Source organism: Oncorhynchus mykiss, chromosome 2 (assembly GCF_057628025.1).
Source record: "Oncorhynchus mykiss isolate SJ-2025 chromosome 2, ASM5762802v1, whole genome shotgun sequence".
Taxonomy (NCBI): Eukaryota; Metazoa; Chordata; class Actinopteri; order Salmoniformes; family Salmonidae; genus Oncorhynchus; species Oncorhynchus mykiss.
This window is the reverse complement of record NC_143023.1, coordinates 23,682,171-23,700,723: the sequence shown is the minus strand read 5'-3', so window position 1 is coordinate 23,700,723 and position 18,553 is coordinate 23,682,171. Positions and strand designations below refer to the sequence as shown.

Sequence of the window (18,553 nt, the reverse complement as noted above, 5' to 3'; positions counted from 1 at the left end):
AGCTGTGCCAAAGGGGCCTCAAGGGGGCTGGTGGGGACAGAACCACACGCTCCGGGCCAGGTGGCTATATAGCACCAGGGAATGGAGGAGACCTTAGGGAAGGAGGTCCCCCTAAGTTGGTAAAGTCTGAACCTAGGAGTTTGGGCACTCGGAAAACATTCAGGGAGCAGATGGAGGAGAGGAGAAGGGCTATCTGAGATATGTCGAAAGTTTCATGGTTTGACGCAAGACCGGATTCCGAGGTGCTCCGTGATGAAGCTGAAATAATTGAACAAGAGCAGTTAGTAAACAGGTTCATAATAGTCTTGGTGGAAGGGAGCATAGCTGGGAGTGGCTCGCCATCCCATCAGAGACTGAAACAGGTCTCCCGCGTGTAGGAAGGGGCTCAGTTTTTGGTGAGTGTAAGAATTTCTGACAGAATGGGCTAAAATAGCCCCCACTCCAAGTGTTGTGGGTGAGGGATGCACTTGAGAGGATAGGAGCCAAGGGATGAGATGTCAGCTAACCTCACCAGCATCAATGAGGGCAATTTCATCAAGAACGATATGGTTGGGAGCGCCCTGGAGGTACTAATGCAGTTGGTTTATGGTTTACCTATTGAGGAGATGCCCTATGGAACAAGACAAGGACCAGTGCTGTAAATGGGGAGTCTTTATGGTGTGACAAGCTGTGGACGTAGGATTAGAATGGGGAGTCTTTATGGTGTGACAAGCTGTGGACGTAGGATTAGAATGGGGAGTCTTTATGGTGTGACAAGCTGTGGACGTAGGATTAGAATGGGGAGTCTTTATGGTGTGACAAGCTGTGGACGTAGGATTAGAATGGGGAGTCTTTATGGTGTGACAAGCTGTGGACGTAGGATTAGAATGGGGAGTCTTTATGGTGTGACAAGCTGTGGACGTAGGATTAGAATGGGGAGTCTTTATGGTGTGACAAGCTGTGGACGTAGGATTAGAATGGGGAGTCTTTATGGTGTGACAAGCTGTGGACGTAGGATTAGAATGGGGAGTCTTTATGGTGTGACAAGCTGTGGACGTAGGATTAGAATGGGGAGTCTTTATGGTGTGACAAGCTGTGGACGTAGGATTAGAATGGGGAGTCTTTATGGTGTGACAAGCTGTGGACGTAGGATTAGAATGGTATGGAACCCTGAGGCCACTGTTGTGGGTGATAGAAGCACTGATAGTGGTGTATTTAGGAATACATCTGGTGGTGTGTGTGAACATGGGCAGCAAGAATGTGCATCAACAAGGCAGGTTGGGAACAGCGCGTAACAATGGGGTGTACCGCAGACAGGTGTGTATCTGTGGTGACAGATACTACTGGGCTGTGTGTAAGATCGCAGGGTGGCTGCTGGTGTTGGGATTGTTCACAGCATTTGACTGGATTATATTACAAATAAATGGACTGATTATGTTTAATAATGTACGGTATCCTCTATACAGAGCGAACAAGTCGGAGCTCCAACTTCGATGGGGGTGGAGGACACAAACATTCTGAACTCATGAGGGGTCGCTGTCGCTCGTGGGTTTATTTACATGCTAACAATGGCCGTTTTCTTCTGTAGGCCCACTGTGGAATATGCGGGATTGCCCATGGATGGATTACCTATGGTTGACCCCGGGGGAACCGCTATGTACCGACTGTGTGGAGAGGAGAGGTCTACAGTGTGGGGAGGTCTACAGTGTGGAGAGGAGAGGTCTACAGTGTGGGGAGGTCTACAGTGTGGAGAGGTCTACAGTGTGGAGAGGAGAGGTCTACAGTGTGGGGAGGTCTACAGTGTGGAGAGGTCTACAGTGTGGAGAGGTCTACAGTGTGGGGAGGTCTACAGTGTGGAGAGGAGAGGTCTACAGTGTGGGGAGGTCTACAGTGTGGAGAGGTCTACAGTGTGGAGAGGTCTACAGTGTGGAGAGGTCTACAGTGTGGAGAGGAGAGGTCTACAGCGTGGAGAGGTCTACAGTGTGGAGGGGTCTACAGTGTGGAGGGGTCTACAGTGTGGAGAGGTATACAGTGTGGAGAGGAGAGGTCTACAGTGTGGAGGGGTCTACAGTGTGTAGAGGTCTACAGTGTGGAGAGGTCTACAGTGTGGAGAGGAGAGGTCTACAGTGTGGAGAGGAGAGGTCTACAGTGTGGAGAGGTCTACAGTGTGGAGAGGAGAGGTCTACAGTGTGGAGAGGTCTACAGTGTGGAGAGGAGAGGTCTACAGTGTGGAGAGGAGAGGTCTACAGTGTGGAGAGGAGAGGTCTACAGTGTGGAGAGGAGAGGTCTAGAGTGTGGAGAGGTCTACAGTGTGGAGAGGTCTACAGTGATAGAAGAGGTTCAGTGGGGACTGTGTATTTTCAGGGATCAGTTGCCGGAGGTAGATGTGGAAAGGTAGAAAAGGCTTGAGGTACAGAGCACACCTCGCTGGGCTCACGAGGAGTGGGCTGACCCGAGAGAGCTGGAGGGAGAAGGATGGGATATATCCATTAGGTGAAGTCGTGGGGAAAGTGGCTGGAGTTGAGTCAGTGTGTTGGCAGCAGCCACTAACATTGAGTGGCTGCTGCCAACACACTGACTCAACTCCAGCCACTTTAATAATGGGAATTGATGGAAATTTATGTAAAATATATCACCAGCCACTTTAAACAATGCTACTTAATATAATGTTTACATACCCTACATTACTCATCGCATATGTATATGTATATACTGTACCCTATATCAGCTACTGCATCTTTATGTAATACATGTATCACTAGCCACTTTAAACTATGCCACTTTGTTTATATACCCTACATTACTCATCTCATATGTATATACTGTACTCGATACCATATACTGCATCTTGCCTATGCCGTTCTGTACCATCACTCATTCATACAGTACATCTTTATGTACATATTCTTTATCCCTTTACACTTGTGTGTATAAGGTAGTAGTTTTGGAATTGTTAGTTAGATTACTCGTTGGTTATTACTGCATTGTCGGAACTAGAAGCACAAGCATTTCGCTACACTCGCATTAACATCTGCTAACCAAGTGTATTTGACAAATACATTTGTTTTGATTTGATTTTGAACCCGGACCATTCACCTGGCCAATGGAAAGGTTATCTACCAGGAGAGAGAGTTAATCCATGGAGGGGGTGTCATGACCAGTGGGATGGATGTAACTCTCCCCCCTGCTGAGCTACAGTTAATTCTAGGACGGAGGGAGCATGAGGCCAGAAAAATAGAGATTCATCGTGGGGGAGGAAAAACAGTAAGGGGAAAGCTGGGCAGCGTCTCAGTCAGCCAAGGACTGCAGAGTAAGCATGGTCATTGCCAACATCAGCACCTTCGCTGCCGACACCAGCATCCAAGGGTGGAGCTTGGGGAAGAACCAGAAAGGGCAATGGAACATGAACTTCCTCCAACCCCTCCTTTGACGTCCTTCTGGAGATCGACAAGTGCAACAAAAAATGGGGCTTGGGGGTGGGTGAGTCCAATATGGACCAGACATAACCAGTTTTGAAGTAGGAGTTAAAGGGTATGTCAGTATATAAATCATTGTTTGAGGGAAAGAATCTCTTTCCTTTTGGGGTATTTTGCTTAGAGGGGATTTGGATTATTTAGCTATTTTACTGCTGTTTTTAGATTTAGATCAACTTTTTGGAACAAGGCTAACTGACACAGCAACCAGGGTTGGGGAGTAACGGATTACATGTAATCCATTGCATGTAAGGGATTATAAATGTAGCTATAAGCCTAACAGATTGTAGGTGTTGTGGATTGCTGTTCACCAATCTAAATGTGTATTTGAACCCAATAATGGTTGAATTCAAGAAGTTTAAGCTGCCTATCAATCATTGTTTTTGAAACCAGTGAACAGCCAGTGAAAAATGCGCTCTTGCAACAGCTGCATAGTGCAGATCCAAGCATATAGAATAAAAGTTTTTTTTTTTTATTACTCAATCTAATTCATGGTGATAAAAAAAAGAATCCATAGGCCTAATGGACACATGCTCAAATTTGCACACTTTTTAGACTTAAAGGGGCAATCTGTAGTTGCTACATCCATTTTTGGATTTATCATGGATGGTCAGTCTTTGCATCCATAGGTCTGTCTATTAATCTGAGTGGTTACATTTCTCCAGGCCCACCCCTCAGCTTTTTACCAAAACAGAGGCGGGGTGACCGTTTAGTTATTTTTTCATCGCTGGATTTACCCTTTAAACAGCTGCATATTATCAAGATATCAAAGTGTCACCAACAAAAAAGGTAAACAGTCCTATAGCAAATGCAGCATATGGCATTCATTTTTCACATGTAAATAGTACTTTTCAGTAGTGCTCAAAGCATGCCATTCCATGAGTGCAGTATTTATTTTCAACTTGAATCAATGAGCCCAATCAGTCCTCCATGACAACAAAATCATAAACAACAGAGTAGGGCTGGCTCCTTAGTTTTGGGGTCATGCTCCGGTAAAACAATTTGGCTAATCTATATTTCCATATTTTAATGTCCTTTTCTAGAAGATCAAGAGGTTTAACATTTATTGGAATGACTGGAATTCGGATAGACATTGGTTTTTAATGTAAGCTATAATTTAATCATATGTAGTAGAAAGCGATGGGTTAGAGGAAGCCTACATAACCAACCCATAAGGTCAAATTTAAAATCCATTTATGACCAGCTATGTAAACTTTAACATTGATTTATCCTGCAATAAAATGTTATTTAATTGGTAACATACATTTTTGTCTTCTTCTAAGGCCTCTTAAGAGGAAAGTAATCTAAAAGTAACCGGATGTAATCAGATTACGTTACTGAGTTTGGGTAATCCAAAAGTTAAGTTACTGATAATAATTTTGGACAGGTAACTAGTAACTGTAACGGATTACATTTAGAAAGTAACCTAACCAACCCTGACGGTAACTATACCTCTCATGGAACAGTAACTCCAGGTCCTCAGGTGAAGGGTTTGTTGCGTGCACCTGTAGGTGTAAAAAATATTTTCATAATGACAGTTGCCGAGTGGAGAAAGTATCTTATAGTCCTAGGAGAGTCTGGGAAACTATTGGTCGTACAAGGGCACAAGGCGAGACCCAGATGCAGACACAGAGTCTTTGTTGTTTTTTATAACCCGAAAGGAGTAGGCAAGAGAATGGTCGTGGACAGGCAAAAGGTCAAAACCAGTTCTGAGTCCAAGGCAGAAGGGTCAGGCAGGCGGGTACCGAGTGCAGAAAAACAGGCAAGGGTCAAAACTGGGAAGACTAGAAAAAGAGAATAGAAAACAGGAGCACTGGAAGAACACGATGGTTGACTTGAAAACATACAAGACGAACTGGCACAGAGAGACAGGAAACACAGGGATAAATACACTGGGGGAAATAAGTGACACCTGGAGGGGGTAGAGACAATCACACCAACAGGTGAAATAGATCAGGGCGTGACAGGTCGCCCTATCTCCTGAGTTAGTTGTCTTGCTGAGTGGTTTTTAATACAGGTTTCTCCCACTCTGGCGATCATTGACTGTAAGGCTGGTGCCGCAGCTGGAATCAGCAGGGCACTTACATCGGGACAAGGCCTGTCAAGGCAACACCTGTAGGTAATAAACCTGAAGCAGGGGTAAACTAGGCTAGCTCACTAATCACAAGGGAGAGGTGTGAGTCGAGCATGACACAGTCTCCACAATAACCGCCATCACCGCTGCAAATCCCCATGACAGTACCATGGACAATGCTCCCTAATCTTGTGCATAGTTAGCAGGACAGTGTCTTATAAACATATAGTAAACATGTTTTTATTAAGGTACGTTAAGGTATGTTAACCAACCTACCACACATCATAAACACTACTGCAAAATTGCAAGACTACTACACGCTTTGGTATATCTTGACTTGTTTAATAGCTAAATAAAAGCATGGTAGACTACATGATGCTTGTGCACCTTACAACAGGCATAACAGCGCCATCTTGTGGAAAGTACATAGCCCTGCGTGACACAGTCAGGACTCGTTGCACAGTTGATTTTATTAATGAAAGTGAGCATAATAATAATAATCATCATCATCATCATCATTTTGTTTGTTGTTTGTGTGCTATCAAAGGAATCCTCCTTATCTCAACTACATCATGTCCTTGTGGTAATACTATAAGACATCTGGAAGAGAATCAGACATTTACAACATGAAGAGAATAGGGAGGCAGAAAATAAACCATATCAAACCGTACACATGGCATTTATATACATACAAACTTGTGCAGCATTGCATTAGATAAGACATATTCTAACACAGTAATGTATGTAATGATGACAGAGATGATTTGCATGGCTGACATGGAAGTAAGTGCAGGGCTGTGTTAGATCAGTTAGTATATCATATATACAGATAGGGAAGAGAATTTATACAATCTATTCCTTACGCCTCTATATCTTGCTTGAAAGCATGCACGCACACCGGCACGCACACCCGCACACACATTCACTCACTCAGACGCTCCATTGGAAGCCATTCTAGGCTGTCATTGCGATGTGCCATTAAAATCCTTCCCCGGTGCTCTTCCTGTCCTCTCATTTGATGGCCTGCCAGATGATGATAGCCAGGACGGTGACCACCAGAGACACCACCATGGCCAGCATACACATCCTCTTACGGGACTTCTTCTACAGGGGGAGGGAGCACAAACAGGCCGTGATTGGTGATTGGAAATAATCATTTGTTCTTAACTGATTCGCCTGGTTAAATGAAGGACGCTGATCATCGACAGATCATTCGGTCTTATCTACATATCAAACACGGCCCATGTTGTGATGGTGTTGTGTTGATACCTGGTAGTAGGGCTGACACAATAATCGTATAATTGTGTAACCGACAATTATGGACAATAACCAAAAATATTATCATAGTCGTCTTAAAACATTCATTTTAGGAGGGGGGATGAAACTGTATTTTCATTTACAAATAGTTCACCCAATAGCAGTTTTTCATTATTATATGAAGAGGGTAAAGTTATTTTACGAGCAGAACGGCACGCTTGGGAGGAAAAACTTCCTTTCCAAAAGCTCCAAATGGTCATTAGTTTTTGAGACCAAAGCTATTCATTAGGTATAAAAACCACATTAGGTATATTCTCCATTAGTCAGCACCTCTACAGTCGTGGACAAAAGTTTTGAGAATGACACAAATATTAATTTCCACAAAGTTTGCTGCTTCAGTGTCTTTAGATATTTTTGTCAGATGTTACTATGGAAAACTGAAGTATAATTACAAGCATTTCATAAGTGTCAAAGGCTTTTATTGACAATTACATGAAGTTGATGCAAAGACTCAATATTTGCAGTGTTGACCCTTCTTTTTCAAGACCTCTGCAATCCGCCCAGGCATGCTGTCAATTAACTTCTGGGCCACATCCTGACTGATGGCAGCCCATTCTTGCATAATCAATGCTTGTCAGAATTTGTGGGTTTGTGTTTCTCCACCCACCTCTTGAGGATTGACCACAAGTTCTCAATGGGATTAAGGTCTGGGGAGTTTCCTGGCCATGGACCCAAACTATCAATGTTTTGTTCCCTGAGCCACTTAGTTATCACTTTTGCCTTATGGCAAGGTGCTCCATCATGCTGGAAAAGGCGTTGTTCGTCACCAAACTGTTTCTGGATGGTTGGGAGAAGTTGCTCTCGGAGGATGTGTTGGTACCATTCTTTATTCATGGCTGTGTTCTTAGGAAAAATTGTGAGTGAGCCCACTCCCTTGGCTGAGAAGCAACCCCACACATGAATAGTCTCAGGATGATTTACTGTTGGCATGTCACAGGACTGATGGTAGCGTGCACCTTCTCCGAACAAGCTTCTCCGGATGCCCCAAACAATCGGAAAGGGGATTCATCAGAGATAATGACTTTACCCCAGTCCTCAGCAGTCCAATCCCTGTACCTTTTGCAGAATATCAGTCTGTCCCTGATGTTTTTCCTGGAGAGAAGTGGCTTCTTTGCTTCCCTTCACCAGGCTATACTACAAGAGTTTTCACCTCACTGTGCGTGCAGATGCACTCACTCCTGCCTGCTGCCATTCTTTGAGCAAGCTCTGTACTGGTGGTGCCCCACAGTACAAGCTCTGTACTGGTGGTGCAGCTGAATCAACTTTACGAGACGATCCTGGCACTTGCTGGGCTTTCTTGGGCGCACTGAAGCCTTTTTCACAATAATTGAACCACTCACTCTCCTTGAAGTTCTTGATGATCCGATTATTGGTTGATTTAGGTGCAATCTTACTGGCAGCAATATCCTTGCCTGTGAAGTCCTTTTTGTGCAAAGCAATGATGACGGCACGTGTTTCCTTGCAGGTAACCATGGTTGACAGAGGAATAACAATGATTCCCAGCACCACCCTCCTTTTGAAGCTTCCAGTCTGTTATTCGAACTCAATCAGCATAACAGAGTGATCTCCAGCCTTCTCCTCGTCAACACTCACACCTGTGTTAACGAGAGAATCACTGACATGATGCCAGCTGGTCCTTTTGTGGCAGGGCTGAAATGCAGTGGAAATGTTTTGGGGGATTCAGTTCATTTGCATGACAAAGAGGGACTTTGCAATTCAATGCAATTCATCTGATCACACTCTTCATAACATTCTGGAGTATAAGCAAATTGCCATTATACAAACTGAGGCAGCAGACTTTGTGAAAATGAATATTTGTGTCATTCTCAAAACATTTGGCCACGACTGTACACTAAATCATTTTCTCTGGGTGTGTGCTAGCTCATGTTTTTTTATTAGACTAGTATTCATTAGGTATGCCATAGCTAGTTTTCAAAGATGCATTATAAGCTCAAACATTTTTCAATAATAGTGGTCATTCCATAATTGTCACAGCCCTACCTGGTAGTAGGCGGCCCTTTGGAGCTGTCCGGTCCCTCTGTCTACATGGACCTCTGCACTCTCCACGTTAGCCTCAATGCTGTCTGTGAAACAGAGAGGAGAGGAGACACAGTGAAGGACAGGGTCACAGGAGCCAGGACTGATACAGTATCAGATGGAGTTCTAAACCTTCACAGACAGCAACCTTCTGAACCAGCATGTTATAAAACCAGAGAGGGAGAAAATCCATGTCAAGTCTACTAACCGATCATCTCTCCCTGGTCGTGGATCATCACTGCCAGGTCCTTAAAGATCTGGTTTACATCCATGATGTCAGACTGGAGGGAGAGGAGAAAGGGAGAAAGTCACCACGAGGGTTAGTTAGGCTGAAGTCCAAATCGAACCCTACTCCCTAGCCCCTACCCCAGTCCTGTCAGATCTACAGGAGTGGCTATACTCGGGAATAGGGGCTAAAGGTCAGGCTATACTGGAGACAGTGGAGGCTGGTGGGAGGGGCTATAGGAGGACGGGCTCTGTGTAATGCATTAATTGCATATATTTGATGTGTTTGATATCGTTCCATTCATTCCATTCCAGCCATTACACAGAGCCCATCCTCCTATAGCCCCTCCCACCAGCCTCCACTGTCTAGAGAGTTTGGGCAAAGGGTTGATTTGGAGTTCAACAGTATGCTAAATGACTCAAATGTAAATGTAATATGGCTCTGTGATTCCTGTATGGAATGTGAGTGGAGCTGGTAGCTGTGAGTACCTCTAGCTGCCTGATGTTGGTCTCTCTCTCCTTGATGACCTCCAGGTCCTCCTCTGTGACCTCTGGCTCCTCCAGCTGCTGGGTCTGACTCTGACTCCAGTCATCATCATCTCTACACACACACACATCAAACATACACACGCACAAACCCACGGACACAGACACACACAAACACACAACTTTGTTACAACTTAACATTTTTATTCTAACAGTATATTTGATAGGATTCTACCTCCACTGTGTACCTACTTTTCAAATGTCACAAGTTGTTCATCGACGTTCCCCTCGTCTTCCTGCTGAAATAAAAACAAACCCATCATTGAAGCACTCTCATTCACATTGCATTATACTAATCAGTCATCATACTGTAATATGACAATGAAACTGTGTTTTATTTTGCATTTTTAATAATACTATTGGTGAGTGACTATGACAGGCGGCTAATTCTAGGCCTATGAGAAAGCAGGGTGTTTACCGTGAGGCGGGACCCGGCCCGGGCCCTGGCCACTGATTCCCTCTCCTTCTCGGCCGCCCGTCGCTGGACTGCCTGGAAGTTGTTGAGCGCTGCAGAGAAGTCATTCATCAGTCGGTCTTTCTGGATCTTCTGCTGTCTCTGGAAGGATCAATCACACAATACAGTAAAGTTGATTAGAGCAGAGTACAGCAAAGTAGAGAGGAGAATAGTACAGTAGAATGGAGCAGAGTAGAGTACAGTACAGTAGAATAGAGTAGAGCAGAGCAGAGTAGTGCAGAGCAGAATAGAATAGATTCAGTAGAATATACTGTATGGTGAGATGTCCTCACCAGAGTTAGATATGATTTACACATTTGGGTTGTTAGATAAGATGATATACTGTATCAGGAAATAGAACACAAGATTATCGACATACAGTTAGTTAAAATGTTAGCATTACTAGGACTTTGATGTAGCCTGGTCCCAGATATGCTTACACAAACAGATCTGGGACCAGTCCATAGATGCGGAATTCTTCCAAAGAACTATACAAAATATACAGTATCTATGCATATAACTTCCACTCACCTGTTCCGAGGGAGGGAGAGGCAGGGAGCCCAGATCTTTCAGGTGTCTGTTGGTCTCTTTGGCCAGCTGGTTGGTGTAGTGCTGTACCTGTTGGCTGTGAGTAGCACACACACACACACACACACACACACATTCATATATTTCATTAGTGATGCTCTTGTTGTCCCCATCAGTGGTGGAAAAGGCTAAGTGTTGAAGTAGTCAGTTAGTGTTAGTAGTTACTTAGTTACTGAATAGCAGTCAGTAGTAATAGTCAGCAGTAGTGTCAGTAGTACTGATTAGCAGTCAGTAGTAATAGTCAGCAGTAGTGTCAGTAGTACTGATTAGCAGTCAGTAGTAATAGTCAGCAGTAGTGTCAGTAGTACTGAACAGCAGTCAGTAGTAATAGTCAGCAGTAGTGTCAGTAGTACTGATTAGCAGTCAGTAGTAATAGTCAGCAGTAGTGTCAGTAGTACTGAACAGCAGTCAGTAGTAATAGTCAGCAGTAGTGTCAGTAGTACTGATTAGCAGTCAGTAGTAATAGTTAGCAGTAGTGTCAGTAGTACTGATTAGCAGTCAGTAGTAATAGTCAGCAGTAGTGTCAGTAGTACTGAATAGCAGTCAGTAGTAATAGTCAGCAGTAGTGTCAGTAGTACTGAATAGCAGTAGTACTGAATAGCAGTCAGTAGTAATAGTCAGCAGTAGTGTCAGTAGTACTGATTAGCAGTCAGTAGTAATAGTCAGCAGTAGTGTCAGTAGTACTGAATAGCAGTCAGTAGTAATAGTCAGCAGTAGTGTCAGTAGTACTGATTAGCAGTCAGTAGTAATAGTCAGCAGTAGTGTCAGTAGTACTGAATAGCAGTCAGTAGTAATAGTCAGCAGTAGTGTCAGTAGTACTGAATAGCAGTAGTACTGAATAGCAGTCAGTAGTAATAGTCAGCAGTAGTGTCAGTAGTACTGATTAGCAGTCAGTAGTAATAGTCAGCAGTAGTGTCAGTAGTACTGATTAGCAGTCAGTAGTAATAGTCAGCAGTAGTGTCAGTAGTACTGAATAGCAGTCAGTAGTAATAGTCAGCAGTAGTGTCAGTAGTACTGAACAGCAGTCAGTAGGAGTAGTCAGCAGTAGTGTCAGTAGTACTGAATAGCAGTCAGTAGTAATAGTCAGCAGTAGTGTCAGTAGTACTGAATAGCAGTCAGTAGGAGTAGTCAGCAGTAGTGTCAGTAGTACTGAATAGCAGTCAGTAGGAGTAGTCAGCAGTAGCGTCAGTAGTACTGAATAGCAGTCAGTAGTAATAGTCAGCAGTAGTGTCAGTAGTACTGAATAGTAGTCAATAGGAGTAGTCAGCAGTAGTGTCAGTAGTACTGAATAGCAGTAGTACTGAATAGCAGTCAGTAGTAATAGTCAGCAGTAGTGTCAGTAGTACTGAATAGCAGTCAGTAGTAATAGTCAGCAGTAGTGTCAGTAGTACTGAATAGCAGTAGTACTGAATAGCAGTCAGTAGTAATAGTCAGCAGTAGTGTCAGTAGTACTGAATAGCAGTCAGTAGTAATAGTCAGCAGTAGTGTCAGTAGTACTGAATAGCAGTCAGTAGTAATAGTCAGCAGTAGTGTCAGTAGTACTGAATAGCAGTCAGTAGTAATAGTCAGCAGTAGTGTCAGTAGTACTGAATAGCAGTCAGTAGTAATAGTCAGCAGTAGTGTCAGTAGTACTGAATAGCAGTAGTCCTGAATAGCAGTCAGTAGTAATAGTCAGCAGTAGTGTCAGTAGTACTGAATAGCAGTAGTACTGAATAGCAGTCAGTAGTAATAGTCAGCAGTAGTGTCAGTAGTACTGAATAGCAGTAGTACTGAATAGCAGTCAGTAGTAATAGTCAGCAGTAGTGTCAGTAGTACTGAATAGCAGTAGTACTGAATAGCAGTCAGTAGTAATAGTCAGCAGTAGTGTCAGTAGTACTGAATAGCAGTAGTACTGAATAGCAGTCAGTAGTAATAGTCAGCAGTAGTGTCAGTAGTACTCACAGTCTGTCCTGCAGCTCTGGGGTCTCTTGCCTCGTCCCCATCTGGTACAGCATGTTTTTGATCTGCCCAGCTGTATAGCAAAACAAACACTGTGAAGTGAGCTGAACTAAGAGAAGGGGGAACTGAGAAAGCAGGATAGAATAACTCTTCTCTCTCTTTATCTCTTTATCTCTTTATCTCTCTCTAAATAGAGCACTATATACTGTAGGCATACTCAGGCTATTCTTGTCTCAGAAGTTCATTTTTTTTAAACTTCAGACACCTCTGCCTAATATTAGTTAATTCAAGAGAGGAGATCAGAAGTAGGTGGAAGACACAAATAGACCCAAAACATCAAGCCTCCTAGACTTATTTGTGATAGTCAATTGTCCAAAGTGTGGGTGTCTGGTGTTAGGGTAGGTTATAGAATAGAATAGGCCTACTTTCTGGTGTTAGGGTAGGTGATATACCATATAGGGAAATGTGCATTGCAACATGTCACTCGCAGCAGTAGAACACTGGGTTCTGTCACTGTCTTGTTCATTTCACCACTCACTATTCTGTGTGATTTTCTGGATGTTGACACTGCATGTCTGGGTGAGGTTGCTGAAGTCTCGTGGCTGCGAGTGGTAGCTGTCTGCTCTCCCATATGACATCCTTGCTCCTGGCGTCTGTCACACTCCGTAGTGGGGACTGAATTGTTGGACACACCTGTCATACAGTCACATATAGCAGCCTTCATATATTCAAACAATCACCATTGTCAGAGTGCATATAATATCATCACTTGACGCTACATAAGACTAAGTAAGGATAGAAAGACAGAGATAGTTGTGGTTTATCCTCCATCCGACCACATTGGTGGGCTATAATATATCGACTACTTACAGTGCACATTGCCGCATAGGCTAGGCCACATTTCGTCATGAGCGCAGGTTGTTTACAATCGGAGCGAAGGTTCGGCAAGCACCCGAGCCGACTGTAGGCTGGCTATCCATGTGCACATGACAAAAATGCCATTCTATTCGGCGCTCTACTTCATTGTAATGGCCCAAATAACAGTAGCCTACTGTTGCAAAAAAATATCCCAGAAACGTTATTTAGCGGGTCAACCATGACCAAGATATGAGGTCACGTTATAATTTGAACTGATTATTAATTACACAATTCTGTGAGCTGCTCATTTCATGATTGTAGGCTATAGTATAGCCCAATTGAACATGAATTACTATTTAAGAATAGCCTCGGTCTAACGCTATTATTCAGCCATAACATCTGAAATATCAGCTAAAAACTATAAAGTGACAGCGACAAGCCTGCATTACATTAAAAAAAATATATGGAGAGCCCTCAGTCAGTCTGACATGCTCATATAGGCTATTGGTTTCAATGGGTTGTGTAGCATATAGGCCACTAGGCTAATTAAAATCGAAAGGCAGAAGACAAGTATTCAACTTAATTAAGAAAACAGCTACAGCTACACAGAAACAACTGTAACCAGTTCCATACTATGTGTTGAACGCTGTAGATACAACGTAGCCTACCTATCCAGTTGAATCACTGACAGTTATAGGCACTGGCAGTCGCAACGTAGCCTACTTTCTGGGTGGTTTTACCAGTGTAGACAATCAACATAAATCTGTTTTCTACTTACATATGTAAAATGGTTGATAAAATATTCTGATAAAAACCCTTACTTTTCAATGCGATTGCAGTATAATGCGTCGTTTCCCGTTTATGTCTCCGTATTATGAGATTTCATCTAAGACCGAGCCCATAATGTGACGTCACACGTTGGTTGTCGGTCACAGTAATTCAGTGTGCGATTGTGATGTGATTGTGTCTGATCATATTCTGAGGCAGCAGACAAAAACTCATACGCCGAAACAACATACTAGATCTGTACTAAATAAGTAAAATAGTAACCTCGGGTCAAGTGTATCCCTATTGAAAAGTAACTCATTTTATGAATTCAGATTTGTTTATGTTAGGTTATGGGCTACTTTCTCTGTTGATGACAGATTCGTATCTCTGATATGAGGGTTGGGAGATGATTGGAGTGCAGCTCAGTCTGCAGGTTCATTATTATCAGACCACTATGAGCAACATCCATCACTCAGTCCTAAAATCTAGGTCAACATAACTAACGATAGAATAACTAAGCCTTTTGGTTTAATAGAGACCAGCAGTAGTAGGCTGCCCTGTGCCTGTCCCATGACTTTCACACTGCTTCTTATAATGGATCCCAAAGGCTGCTGCACTGAGCTGCACTCACATGACCAGCCGGTGTCAGGCTCATTAGTAGGACATGAACAGATTGAGTGGGTAGGATTTTGGAACATGGTCTCAGAGCATTTTGTATTATTCTGTACGTAAATCGGTGACACTCCATTCAGTCAAAATGCAAGCGGAGATCTACCGCTGACTTTTTAAATCATGACTTAAAAAACATAAGCCTATGCAACATTAACCAATTAAAACAGTACTGTAGCAATGAGGTTTGTGCAGTAGGCTATAGGCCCAATACATCATCACTGCGTATTTTGCAATGCTGGAATTCAATCAATCAAATTTATTTTATATAGCCCTTCGTACATCAGCTGATATCTCAAAGTGCTGTACAGAAACCCAGCCTAAAACCCCAAACAGCAAGCAATGCAGGTGAAGAAGCACGGTGGCTAGGAAAAACTCCCTAGAAAGGCCAAAACCTAGGAAGAAACCTAGAGAGGAACCAGGCTATGTGGGGTGGCCAGTCCTCTTCTGGCTGTGCCGGGTGGAGATTATAACAAAACATGGTCAAGATGTTCAAATGTTCATAAATGACCAGCATGGTCGAATAATAATAAGGCAGAATAGTTGAAACTGGAGCAGCAGCACAGTCAGGTGGACTGGGGACAGCAAGGAGTCATCATGTCAGGTATTCCTGGGGCATGGTCCTAGGGCTCAGGTCCTCCGAGAGAGAGAAAGAAAGAGAGAATTAGAGAGAGCATATGTGGGATGGCCAGTCCTCTTCTGGCTGTGCCGGGTGGAGATTATAACAGAACATGGCCAAGATGTTCAAATGTTCATAAATGATCAGCATGGTCGAATAATAATAAGGCAGAACAGTTGAAACTGGAGCAGCAGCACAGCCAGGTGGACTGGGGACAGCAAGGAGTCATCATGTCAGGTAGTCCTGGGGCATGGTCCTAGGGCTCAGGTCCTCCGAGAGAGAGAAAGAGAGAAGGAGAGAATTAGAGAACGCACACTTAGATTCACACAGGACACCGAATAGGACAGGAGAAGTACTCCAGATAAACAAACTGACCCTAGCCCCCCGACACATAAACTACTGCAGCATAAATACTGGAGGCTGAGACAGGAGGGGTCAGGAGACACTGTGGCCCACTCCGAGGACACCCCCGGACAGGGCCAAACAGGAAGGATATAACCCCACCCACTTTGCCAAAGCACAGCCCCCACACCACTAGAGGGATATCTTCAACCACCAACTTACCATCCTGAGACAAGGCTGAGTATAGCCCACAAAGACCTCCGCCACGGCACAACTTAAGGGGGGGGGGGGGGGGGGGGGCGCCAACCCAGACAGGATGACCACATCAGTGACTCAACCCACTCAGGTGACGCACCTCCTCCAGGGACGGCATGAGAGAGCCCCAGTAAAGCCAGTGACTCAGCCCCTGTAATAGGGTTAGAGGCAGAGAATCCCAGTGGAAAGAGGGGAACCGGCCAGGCAGAGACAGCAAGGGTGGTTCGTTGCTCCAGAGCCTTTCCGTTCACCCTCCCACTCCTGGGCCAGACTACACTCAATCATATGACCCACTGAAGAGATGAGTCTTCAGTAGAGACTTAAAGGTTGAGACCGAGTTTGCGTCTCTGACATGGGTAGGCAGACCGTTCCATAAAAATGGAGCTCTATAGGAGAAAGCCCTGCCTCCAGCTGTTTGCTTAAAAATTCTAGGGACAATTAGGAGGCCTGCGTCTTGTGACCGTAGCGTACGTGTAGGTATGTACGGCAGGACCAATTGGACCAATGTACGGAATTGCCCTGCCAATGTTGTTCTTCTCAGACCATTTTGGTGGGGGAAAAACAGGTAGATGATCAATTTGTTGTATTACTCGTGAAGCACCGCTAAGTGAGCATAATATACATTTATTTAACATTTTTATTGGACTGATGGCCTACATCTGACAGTCAGTCTGAGGGGAAGGACCAGCGGTGAGACTGCCTCTCATCCGACTCATTGTCCCTCTGTCCTCTGTCCTCCTTCCCCTCAGACTGACCATCAGATGAGAAAAGAGGACACAGTCTTCCAGCTGATGGCAAAACTCAAGTCACACTGCATTATTTCTGCCTCATGCACCAATTCATGGTGTTAATCCTTTGACCAGAGAAAGTGAAATATTCCTCGATATTAAAAAAGATAAGACGCTAATAATAACAACCCAAGTTTATCGGAACACTTTGCAAAACTCATTCATTGCAGCTGCAGTACTGTTTGTAGCGTTTGGAAGTAGGGCGAACGCACATTTAATGGCTTATAACGGTTTTGAACAAAGTGTTGACAGTGCTGAATAACAATTTAAACATGAACTTACACATAAAAACAGCAGCTCTTTGCTGTATTCGTCGTCTCTCTCTAGTCATGGTTGTAAAAGTTTTTAAATGTCAGTATCAACTTTGCTCTGCGTTCAATGCTTTTTTTTTTCCAGTCTATGGCTCGATAAACTGTGCAGACACAGTAATTTGAGACATTTGATTGGCAAACTGTAGGCCTATAGATGCACTTGATTCGCTCTCTGGGCCTGCCGGGTAGGTAGAGTTCTGCCTTCAGACACATGAAATGGTTCAAAATGGGAACACTTTGCCTTCCCGGTGCTAGGGCTGTTGAATCAAGTGCACCTACCGCCAACAGCGTGAAACAAATACAAAAAATAGGAACACAAGGCTTTATCGTTGGCATTTTTACAGAAATGTTTGGTGATCGACTAGGAATGCCTTGTAGATTGACCGGTTGGTGACCACTGATTTAGTATATGTTACGTTTCATATGGTATGTATTAATTTGTTAATGTTCATCATCCATTTCGTATGTTACCAATTGAAAAACGTACAATGTGCTGCGAATTTGCAAAACATATGATATGTTACAAATTCCAATTTGTTGTGGCTAATGCTAATGTTAGCTAGCTCTAGGTGTTAAGGATAGGAGAAGGGTTAGCTAAAAGGATTAAGGATAGGAGAAGGGTTAGCTAAAAGGATTAAGGTTAGGGGAAGGGTTAGCTAACAAGCTAAGTAGTTGCTAATTTGCTAAAATGCTAAAGTTGTCCATGATGACATTTGAACATGCAACCTTTAGGTTGCTAGACGTTCACATTATCCACCCACCCATCCCGACCAACCTACTTTCATTTTTGCCATAAGAACCCTTCTATGTGAGCATACCAAACTAAACATAATATACTCATTTGAGTGTCCCGGATGTACGTATACTATGCTACATCTAGTCTATGAGAACAGTCTGCAACGATAGACACTCTCTGGGGCTGGGTGTGTGGAATGATTGAGGTAGCTGGATGCAACCTGAATGGCTCTGTTTCACTTCAGGATTCTGATTCCAGCCTATAATTGAGGAGGATTCTAGGATGGAATACCCCTCCCCCCCAATTAATTACTAGGCATCTGGTGAATTGAAACTAGTAAAAGATGGATTTTCATGTGCATGGAGCAAAAACATATATCATATTTTTTTGTGCTTCTCTACTCTGTTATTACAGGAGCAGGTTTTTAGTTAATCTTTTCATATAGAGTAACAGATTATTTTAGGGCCCTAAAGTTTGTTTCGGAATTAGGTTGTTCCACATTGTCAAACATAGCTACACTCCTGAAAAATAACAAATTAAAAGACAAAAAAATTCAATAAATTCACAACCAAATAT

General features: G+C 43.5%; 1 protein-coding gene across 8 annotated transcripts; it reads right to left on the bottom strand.

Annotated features, from left to right (window-relative positions):
- Positions 1-5,978: 5,978 nt before the first annotated feature.
- Positions 5,979-14,452, bottom strand: LOC110538932 (syntaxin-12). 8 transcript variants are annotated; one of them, XM_021625904.3, is made up of 10 exons: positions 14,311-14,452; positions 13,170-13,324; positions 12,635-12,704; positions 10,637-10,730; positions 10,070-10,207; positions 9,844-9,890; positions 9,595-9,706; positions 9,089-9,161; positions 8,845-8,927; positions 5,979-6,630 (listed from the first exon to the last, which is right to left on the bottom strand). In XM_021625904.3, the coding sequence occupies exons 2-10, from the start codon at positions 13,267-13,269 to the stop codon at positions 6,538-6,540; spliced, it is 810 nt and encodes a 269-aa protein (XP_021481579.3). In that variant the 5' UTR covers positions 13,270-13,324; positions 14,311-14,452; the 3' UTR covers positions 5,979-6,537. The 8 variants fall into 8 exon arrangements, with proteins under 8 accessions (XP_021481579.3, XP_021481586.3, XP_090049745.1 ...); XM_021625911.3 differs by having other exon boundaries at positions 13,170-13,306; XM_090193619.1 differs by having other exon boundaries at positions 5,979-8,493; positions 13,170-13,306; positions 14,311-14,448.
- Positions 14,453-18,553: the final 4,101 nt, after the last annotated feature.

Bases quoted from the DNA above. Each gene is read 5' to 3' on its own strand.
- LOC110538932 (XM_090193619.1), bottom strand. From the start codon at position 13,269: ATGTCATATGGGAGAGCAGACAGCTACCACTCGCAGCCACGAGACTTC. The intron at 12,705-13,169 runs GTGAGTGGTGAA...TTTGCTATACAG, and splicing joins CCAGAAAATCACACAGAATA to CTGGGCAGATCAAAAACATG. The intron at 8,928-9,088 runs GTTAGTAGACTT...TCTGTTTCACAG, and splicing joins CGACCAGGGAGAGATGATCG to ACAGCATTGAGGCTAACGTG.